The sequence below is a fragment of the Callorhinus ursinus genome, unplaced genomic scaffold, assembly GCF_003265705.2.
Source record: "Callorhinus ursinus isolate GAN/ISIS: 27379988/994484 unplaced genomic scaffold, GSC_fseal_2.0 scaffold43, whole genome shotgun sequence".
Lineage (NCBI taxonomy): Eukaryota > Metazoa > Chordata > Mammalia > Carnivora > Otariidae > Callorhinus > Callorhinus ursinus.
In genome coordinates, this window is record NW_027397105.1 from 2,570,922 (window position 1) to 2,580,405 (window position 9,484).

The 9,484-nt window shown below is 53.8% G+C and overlaps 1 protein-coding gene across 1 annotated transcript; it reads left to right on the forward strand.

Moving 5' to 3' along the window:
* The first annotated feature begins 98 nt into the window (after positions 1 to 98).
* Positions 99 to 6,354, forward strand: ATP1B2 (ATPase Na+/K+ transporting subunit beta 2). Its single transcript, XM_073881646.1, has 7 exons — positions 99 to 827; positions 2,636 to 2,764; positions 3,118 to 3,222; positions 3,316 to 3,521; positions 3,760 to 3,816; positions 4,593 to 4,691; positions 4,803 to 6,354. Exons 1-7 carry the CDS (start codon positions 716 to 718, stop codon positions 4,965 to 4,967), a joined length of 873 nt encoding a protein of 290 aa, XP_073737747.1. The 5' UTR covers positions 99 to 715; the 3' UTR covers positions 4,968 to 6,354.
* Positions 6,355 to 9,484: the final 3,130 nt, after the last annotated feature.

Below are 9,484 nucleotides of genomic sequence, written 5' to 3' on the forward strand. Positions count from 1 at the left end.
GGGCCAGCGGCGAGGAGGCGGGGCTTCTGGGGGTGGGAAGGGGGCGGACACCCCCCCCCCCCCCCCCCCCCAGCCGCCGAGTATAAAGACTGCGCGCCGCGACCGCCGGCCCCGCACTGCTGAGGAGCGGAGCCTCCGCCTGGGGGACCCCCATCCCTGGCTGTCCCCCAATTGCGCGTCCCTGCCCCACCCCCGCGGCCGAGCCACCACTGGTGTGGCGGTCTCCGCTTGGCGGAAGAGCCTTGAGCGGTCACCCGGCCCCTCTCCACAGCCTCTTTGCATCTCGGATTTCGGGGCAGCCCCCTCCCCCACCCCTCCCTGGCCTCCTTGCACCCCTATTTTTTCTGCGTTTCGCTCCGGTTTTGCAGCCGTCTATTTTTGCATCCCTTTTCATTTTGTTTCTAGAAGGTTTGGGGGGTGAGGCTGCACTGCACCCCTTCCCCTTTCTAACCTCCCCTGCTCTGACAGTCCCCCTTTTCATCGTAGCTGGGGGGCCTAGGATTCGTGCATCCTACGCCGCGCTGCCAGTACCCCGCAGCGCGTGGCCGTGCGCCCCGGAATTTGCAGCCGCTGCCTAGCTGAGGAGGGTCTCCCTCGCCCCCGCTGCCTTTGCTCCCCGCGCGTTCCGGAGCGTGGGGGGGGGGGCTTCTGCGCGCCGCACCCCAGCTTCTCCGCAGCCCCCCGCCCCGCGCGGGACTCGTCCCCCGCTGCCAAGATGGTCATCCAGAAGGAGAAGAAGAGCTGCGGGCAGGTGGTTGAGGAGTGGAAGGAGTTCGTGTGGAACCCGAGGACGCACCAGTTCATGGGCCGCACCGGCACCAGTTGGGGTACGCAGGGCGGGCCGCGCGAGGGGCGGGGCGGGGGTCCGCCGGGCGACGCCGGGGTGGTGGGGCACCGGGTCCCGCCGGCTCGGCCCCAGCTTCCTTCCCGGGTCCCCGGCGTCCGGCCCCCCTGCCGGGCTCTGGCCTGGGAGGGGGCCGAATCGCCGGTCTAATCTCCCCGGCCGGCCGCTGCGGAGGCGGAGAAAGTAGGTCACCGCCGCCTTCCCGCCCCCCGCGGAGCCCCCTCGCGCGGGGGGTCGCGGGCCGTGCGCGCGTGGCCGCGCCGTGGCGCTCGCGCTCCCTCTCGGGGCAGGTCCGCTCCGCACGGTCGCCCCCCGCCTTCCCCAGAAGAGCGCCCCTTCCCTCCCTCCGGCTCTCACTAGCTAGCCAAGCCCGTCTATTTTTAGCTCGTGCCCATCCCCTGGACCCTGGGAACATTCATGAGGGGGCGGGTCTTGGAAGGGTGGGGGGGTGTGTGGGGGGGGTTCTTCACAGCGGAAGTTGTCAGTATCCCACTGCTGAGCGTTTGGAGCTTTCTGTGGCTGCTTTGTGGGTGGGGGGCGGGTGGGGAGGGGTGGCCCTGGGAGGTTTTGGAGGTTGGATGTTCGGCTCAGATGTCTCAGGCGGAGGGAGGAGTAGATGCTAGCGGTGGTGAGACGCGTACATCATCCGGCAGAGCGTGCCTATGGGGTTGGGGTGCCTTGGGACCTCCCCAACCCATAGCGGGACTCGAGGTGTGTGGAGGGAGTTGTCTCTAGTCGGGGGGTCTGGTGCTGGGCTTGAGTGCAGGTGAGGGGTGGCAATCTTCCAGAAGGGATTGTGAAGCAGGGAAGTCAAAGCATGGGGGACCCTGTGTGACACAGTTTGCAATTCATCCATGCTGATTGCACACTATTCCTATCAGCACCCCCCACCAGGGGCTCTGGAGGTGGGTCCAGTGCAGTCCTTGCCTTGGGTGGGGGGCACTGGAAGTCCAGCCCCTGGGATTGGAGGGGTCCCTGACTGCTTGGGGAAATCTGGAGAAGCGTCATGGGGAATGTGTCTTCTGAGATGGAAAGACTGGGGGTCCTGGGTGGTGGCAACAGCAGACACAGTAGGCTGAGGAGTGACGGAGTTCCGTGTCCATCCAGCAAGCACCTGCTCTCTGTCTGGAAGACTCTGGGATGGTCCACCTTTACTCTCCACCTCTGCCTTGGGAGCTGTGTGTGAATTGGGGGTGGGGTGACTGTTGAAGGTTCTGGACAGCTCTGAGAGATGTCCTCGGTAGACAGGATTCGCGTGCAAGGTCTGACTTGGGTGGGGTGCCGGGGGAGAGAAGGCTTTGCTGTTTGAGTGTGAGGGTCCGTAGTCTGAGAGATGGGGTGAGAGTTTAGTTGTGAATGGCGGCGGTGTACAAAGTCCTTTTTCTGGATGGACAGCTTAAAGCACGAGCACCAAAGCAGCAATCACAGATGTGGTGCCTTTTCAGGGCCATGAACGGTCGAGAAGTTGGGAACATAATTTGATGCAGAATGACTGTGGCCTATACTTGGGGTTGTCCCAGCAACGAGAATTTAGGTCTCTTGTGGCCTCCGCAAGGTTGGGCTTCAACGTGCCTTAGGACCGGAGGGGGCTGGGAGCCATGGCTGGAAGCCAGACGCAACTGCCTGTTTCCAGCTTGTCTCCTTTGGCTCCCAAGGGAAGGCTCTAAGATGTCCCCAAGACTCTGTGACCCGTCCCCGTGCTGAACCTCAGAGTGGGAGACGGGTGTGTGGGGATGGGCAAGGTCGTCCCGGGAGCCTTGGAACCTGCTGACCTCATTTCCTCCTCCCTAGCCTTTATCCTCCTTTTCTACCTCGTGTTCTATGGCTTCCTCACGGCTTTGTTCACCCTCACCATGTGGGTCATGCTGCAGACTGTCTCTGACCATACCCCCAAGTACCAGGACCGACTGGCCACACCGGGTGAGTGATGCACGCTCCCCACCCGCCATGAACTGGCCCTGTGCCCCCCAAGCCTCCAAAAACAAGAACTTACAAGCCCAAGAAGAACTCACAGTTCCCAGAGCCTTGGTTCTGGTGGCCCAATTGCCACGGGCAAGGGAGTGCCCCAAGTCCGCCTTTCTTCCCGTTTCCTGCGGCGGAGAGCTTTGTGACCTGGGGAGGCGCTGTCTATTCCCCGGGAGGTCTTCCTCCTGGGAAGACGATCTCACACCTTCACCCCATCCGTCCATCACCCTGCTGCTCCCCTATGTCCATCTTCTTCCCTCTGTGTGTGGTCCCTCTCTATTCTCCCCTCCTGCCTTTGTCGGCTGTAGGCTTGATGATTCGCCCCAAGACGGAGAATCTTGATGTCATTGTCAACGTCAGTGACACTGAGAGCTGGGACCAGCACGTTCAGAAGCTCAACAAGTTCTTGGAGCGTGAGTGTGGCTGTGCGGGAGCTCGGGCAGGGGACTGGGGGACCCAGGAGGCAGAACAGCGGGCCCATGACCCTCTCTCTCCCACCTCCTTAGCTTACAACGATTCCATCCAAGCCCAAAAGAATGACGTGTGCCGCCCTGGGCGCTACTATGAACAGCCGGATAATGGCGTTCTCAACTACCCGAAGCGTGCCTGCCAGTTCAACCGAACCCAGCTGGGCAACTGCTCTGGCATCGGGGACCCGACCCACTACGGGTACAGCACTGGGCAGCCCTGTGTCTTCATCAAGATGAACCGGGTACGTGTGACTGTGGTCACCGGGGAGGACCAAGGAGGAGGGGGCCGGGGCCACGCTCTGCTGGCAGACGCTCTCTTGCACTGGGGCTACTGGATGCTGGAGAGATTTTTGGATGTTTGAGTGGCTGGGAGAACAGGAGAGACGGGGCCGTCGGAGGCTGGGGTGTGTGGAGGGAAGACTGGATACTTGTGTCTTTATAGTCTCCTCTCTCTGGCTCATCCCTCTCTCCTCCCTCCAGGTCATCAACTTCTACGCCGGAGCCAATCAGAGCATGAATGTTACCTGTGTGGGGAAGGTGAGTTTGTCGGGCCTTGCCCACCTGCCCACCTGCGTGCCCTTCGTGGTTTCCACCTAATTCACTGATCTCTCCGTCTTCTTTGTTCTCAGAGGCCCCTTCACTATAGGGACAAGGGGGTAAGAGTGGGTGCCACTGTGGCTCGAATTCCCAAGGGGCCCCCACCCCTCTTGCTTCTCTCTAGGATGCAGGAGCTCGCTCTTGTGTGGATAGACACCCACCTCCCTGACTCCACCCAAGCCTTGGCCCCTGGCTTCTATCCCTAATCCTTCCACTTTCTCGTCTAGTCCCTGTTGACCATGACTTCCGCTCTCGCTCCCGCAGCTCACCTGTTCCTTCCTCAGTTCTTTCCAGGTGTCTGGTAGTTAGCCCCACCCGCCGCCACTCAGTGTCCCTGGACCCCACCTCTGTCCTCTCTAGAAACTTTCTGTCCCTCTTCGCTCACACCGCTCCCCCCTCCCCTGCCTCCTGAGCCCTTACTCATTTATCTGTTCTCTCTCTCTCGGATCTGCTCCAGAAACCGATTCCTGAGACGGGGGTAAGAACTCGGTGTGGGAGTGTAGTGCACGGCTTTCAGTCTCATTAGCGCCCTTCAGGACTTCCAAGTCTGATGGAGGAGACAGGCAAACACACACACATACAGGCTCACAGCCCAGGGGAAACTGATCTGAGACAGAAATTATTTGGGGGCGAAGGAAGAACAGAGGGACGTCTGGAGAGCTCTCGGGTTCCTCGCGCCCCAACATGCTCTCCCCCACCCTTCTGCGCCCCCACAGAGAGATGAAGATGCTGAGAATCTCGGCAGCTTTGTCATGTTCCCCGCCAACGGCAACATCGACCTCATGTACTTCCCCTACTATGGCAAAAAGTTCCACGTAAGTCCCGGTGGGAGGCCCGGACTGGCGGCTCCCCAAGGGGAGCAGGGTCCTTGGGGAGGAGGCTGAGTTGCCACGGGCCTGCACCTTTGCTCTCCTCCTCTGGCCCAGGTGAACTACACGCAGCCCCTGGTGGCTGTGAAGTTCCTGAACGTGACCCCCAACGTGGAGGTGAACGTGGAATGCCGGATCAACGCCGCCAACATCGCCACGGATGACGAGCGAGACAAATTCGCCGGCCGCGTGGCCTTCAAACTCCGCATCAACAAAACCTGAGGCCCCTTCCTCCTGCCCCCACCTCTTTCCTATGGATGCTTCTGGAATGTCCCTGACCCTGCCTGATCCCTCCCTCACCCACCCCAAAGGTATTTTTTATAACAGAGCTATGACTTGTTGGAGCCTCACGCCCTTTTTCTTTACTTGTGAACCCAGCCTGACAGCCATTTGTGATTCCCAGCCCTCAGTTTCCCCCCCCCCCCCCCCCGCTTCCTCTCCCGATTCTAGCTGATTCTAGCTCGGTCAGAGGCAGGGAGACAGGATCCCGGGACGGCCCCAGGGGAGTTAGCTGTTCTGGTTCGGGTTTAGCTGTGAGTGGGGTGTCTCCACCCCTCCTCTCCCCAGAGAGCTGTAGAAAATGCCTGCCCGCTCATCCACCTCCTCACACACACACACACACACACACACACACACACACAATCTCGGTTCACCTACACAGTCCCTGTCTTGGTGGCTTTTGACGCATCCGGCTTCTCCTCCGGCCTGTCGCCACCCCCTCTGCACCCCCGTTCCCTCCTCTGAAAGACAACTGTTTGTAATCGAGGACGAGGTGGCTCTGTGGCCTTTTCCCTGTTTTCTGGCACATTTGTCTTCTCACCCTCTGGTGACGGCGTGCGCTGGGAACCAGGGTCTGGAAGAGGAGTCCCCGTTGGTTCTTGAAAATTCTCTTCCTGTCAATAGGCACTCCTCGGAGGGATGGGGTTGACCTAGGCTGAATGTCCACTTTGTTTTTGCCGATGGTTCACTTCTCCCTGTTTGTTTTCCCAGAATATCCTTCAAGTTCCACTCTTCCCCAGAGCCCTGGGGGAGGGGCAGCCATTTTGGCTGGGTCCCCAGTGGCCACCTTGGAAACGTCAGCTGGCTCTGGGACTATTCACCTCCTTTCCCCCCTGGGCCCAGAGCTACCCCCACTGTCCTCTCTCTGGTTTCTCTTAGCATGTTATCAACTAATCACTAACTCCTTCCCTCTCCGCATGTCAGCCTGAACGTTGCAAACAGCCCCTCAGTCTAGGCTCTGAATGTCTCGGCACCCCCCCGTCTCCTTCAGACCCCTTGGCGTTTTTAAACGACCCCATAGTGTCCATAGAATGCTCCGTGAGGGGCCTCTGGTATTCTTGAGCGATAGTGCCCTTCATTTCTGCCCTCTCTAACTGTCCATCTCTTTTCTGACACTGCAGCCCCCACACCCCACCTTCCGATGGACCCTTCCCTCCTTCCCTCTCGCTGGTCTGAGGTCTCTTCCCTTCGGGTCCCCATGTTGTCCTGCATTGTCCTCGCCCCGGTGGTCTTTCTCTGCAGTTATTTAATGCCTGTGTCAGATCTACTGTAAAAAGAGGATAAAGTACAATAAAATGAGAGCAATTATATATATAAATATATATCATACACGGAGCCCTGCGTGCGGGTGGTTCCTTGCCGAGCGTTTGGAAGGGCTCTGGGAAAGGGAGTGGGGGGGGTGATGGGTGTGGGTGATTCGGGGCTTGCCCAGGCCTCCTTCCCAGCTCCGACCTCTCCGTCCCGTGTCCAAGCAACTAGATCACTCCTTCACCTGTATGGTCTTTGCGATCACACAGTGCAAGAGAGGCAGGAAGCCTACACCCCTCTGTACAGTGACGACACTTAGGATGTGCCTACTGTGTGCGTTCTAGGCACCGTGAGGACACACTTATGAGAGAGGCAGAGTTCCTGCTCCCAAGGAGCTCCCCAGTTTAACGGGAGAGGTGAGGAGCACACGAAACACTCTCCTACCAGGTAGACCTACACAAATGTGCTTCCAGGAATGGGAGAAAGCTGAAAGCCGGCGAGGACAAAATCCAGAGTGGTCATCTACTTTCTCTCGGGGGCTTCCAACGGCGGGTTTCCTAGAGGCTTAAAGGATGGGTGCGTCCACTTAACAATGTTTACTGTGCCATACAGGGATGGGTCTGGAGCCCATTTTTATTTTTCCTGGGGTTTGTGCATTGGTGGTTCAGTGGTAGAATTCTCGCCTGCCATTTTTATTTTTCCTGGGGTTTGTTTTTGTTGGTTCGTTGACAACGAGTTAGTCTTAGTATTTGCCACAAAAAATACCTTTAGTACACAGGCATGGGATATACACAATTTTATCACGAATGCGTTGTACACACTAGGATCACTGGGTTTGGTCACTGTTGTGCCGAAATTGCATCATATTATATACTTTTGTGCATTCCACTTTCTTCACTCAATAAATTTCTTGTGCCACTATTTCACCTGGTAGAGCTCTAATATGTGTTTTTTTTTTTTTTTTTTTTTTTTAGATGGCTGTGTCATATTTTTCCTGTTGGGTTGTTCTTACTGATTTGTTCAAGCTCCTTGACAGCTGTAGATATAAACTGTTTTCTGCATTGCAAAAATCCACCCCCCCAAGCGATTGTTTGCCTCTCCCTTAAAAGGTGTTCCCTCTTCAGATGGTCCAACTTGCTTAGCTGTTTTGCAGTTCCTGGGTTTCCAGTCACTAAAGTTTACTCATATTTTCTAGGTTTTTCGGTGGGGTGGGCAGGATTTTCATTTCATTTAAACATCTACATTCACTTTAATCCCTCTGATTTTTGTTTCTTCTTGTGTGGTGTAAATGGGAGTCCAATTTTATTTTATTTTTCTAGTTTTGTCAGTTCCACTTTTCTTTTCAAAAATCAAGGGCTCCTGGCTGGCTCAGTTGGTATAGAACGCGGCTCTTGATCTCGTGGTGGTGAGCTTGAGCCCTAGGTTGGGCGTAGTTTACTTAATAAAAGAAAGATTTTTTTAAAAATCTGTAATTTATTCCCATTGAGGTGAAATGCCAACTTTGGCCATATAATAAAGATCCTGTGTGCCAAGATTTGCTTTCAGATTTGGTACTTACTGCCCCTGGCTTGTCTACGACTCCACACACCAAGCCATGTTGATTTTATTCTAATAGTTTTAGTGTTTTTTGATATCTAGCAAGGAGAGTAGGTTTCCCTCCACTGCTTTTTTTTTTTTTAATTTTAGCAATCTACCCCGCAACGTGGGGTTCAAATTCATGACCCCGAGATCAAGAGTCGCATGTCCTTCGGACAGAGCCAGCCAGGTATCCCTCCCCCCTTTAAAAAATTATCTATTTACTTTTTTAAGATTCTAATCTCTACACCCAACATGGGGCTTGAACTCACGACCCGGCGAGATCAAGTGTTGCATGCTCTACCAACTGAGCCAGTCAGGCGCCCCTCTCAGTACTACTTTTTGAGAAGATGTATTTCTCTATCTACTGTCCATTTACTTTTAATTCCAATGATTCTCTATCCTGGTCTCTTGAGTTTTTAAGGTACACAGTCATATGATCAAAAAGGCAAAGAGATATTTCACCAATGTTGGTTTCTTCTTTTTTGATCCTCTTGAACACATTATAACATTGTCAGTAGGCATCCCTGTATGGTTCTTTATTTTAATTGAAATTATTTTAGTGTTTAACCATTAGGATAATACCTCCTGGTATTCCACTACTATTTTTAATTAAGATTCTTTTTTTAAAGGAACGGATGCTGAAATTTAATCAAATTCCTTTCAGCATCTGTTGATATGATCGTATTTTTCTCCTTAATTCGTTAATGTCATGAATTATGTTGATAGATTCTCTATTAAACAAACTTTGTGCTCCTGGAATAAACCTTTACTTACAGTGTTAATCTTCTTTTGATTCGTCAATGCATTCTGGTACTATTTTGAGAGCTTTGCATCTATGTAAGTTAATTTAGCTTCTGGGTTGTTACGGTCTTTATCAGGTTTTTCTATTAACGAAACCACAAAAACTTTACATAAATTAGAGATTTCGTTCTTTCCCTGTGGCACAGAATACTTTAAGTAGCATTGGACCAACTGATGGTCCTTGCTGTGTTTTCCTCAACAAGCTCTTGAGTTTTTCTTTTTACATTATTATTTTTTAATTTTTATTTTATTTTTTAAAAATTTAAAAAAGATTTTATTTATTTGAGATAGCAAGGGAGGGGAGGGAGAGAAGCAGACTCCCCGCTGAGCCAAGAGCCCCGTGCGGGACTTGATCTCAGGACCCTGAGATCATGACCTGAGCTGAAGGCAGACGCTTAACTGACTGAGCCGGCCAGGCACCCTTCTTTCCTTTTTTTTTTTAAATTTATCTTTTTTCCCCCCCTAAACTCTTGCTTTTCGACTTACCCTCTCAACAAATTTGCTTTCTTTTTCAACAATTTCTTTTTTAGGTTCCTTTTCTCTTTCTCTCTTTTTTAAGAATAATGAAAGCATTTATGGCTATACATTTTCCTCAGAGTACAACTTTTGCTGGGTCTCACAGCTTTGGGAACCCCGTGTTCCTGAAATCAGGGAGGTTAAGTTGTTTAGGAGTCCAGATCTCAGTGGTACAGGGCTCAGGCTTTGAGCTTGAGGTCAGAGGCCATGTCTGCTACAGGCCCCTATGGCCTGGAACAGAGCCAGGCAGAGTAAAGCACCAGCGGGTGCCCACGGATGACTGAATGAACACAAGGGGACGAAGCAAGCAGGTGGGA

Coding starts and splice junctions, on each gene's coding strand:
- ATP1B2 (XM_073881646.1), top strand. CDS start 716: ATGGTCATCCAGAAGGAGAAGAAGAGCTGCGGGCAGGTGGTTGAGGAG. Junction 2,765..3,117: donor GGACCGACTGGCCACACCGG/GTGAGTGATGCA, acceptor TGTCGGCTGTAG/GCTTGATGATTCGCCCCAAG. Junction 3,522..3,759: donor TCTTCATCAAGATGAACCGG/GTACGTGTGACT, acceptor TCCTCCCTCCAG/GTCATCAACTTCTACGCCGG.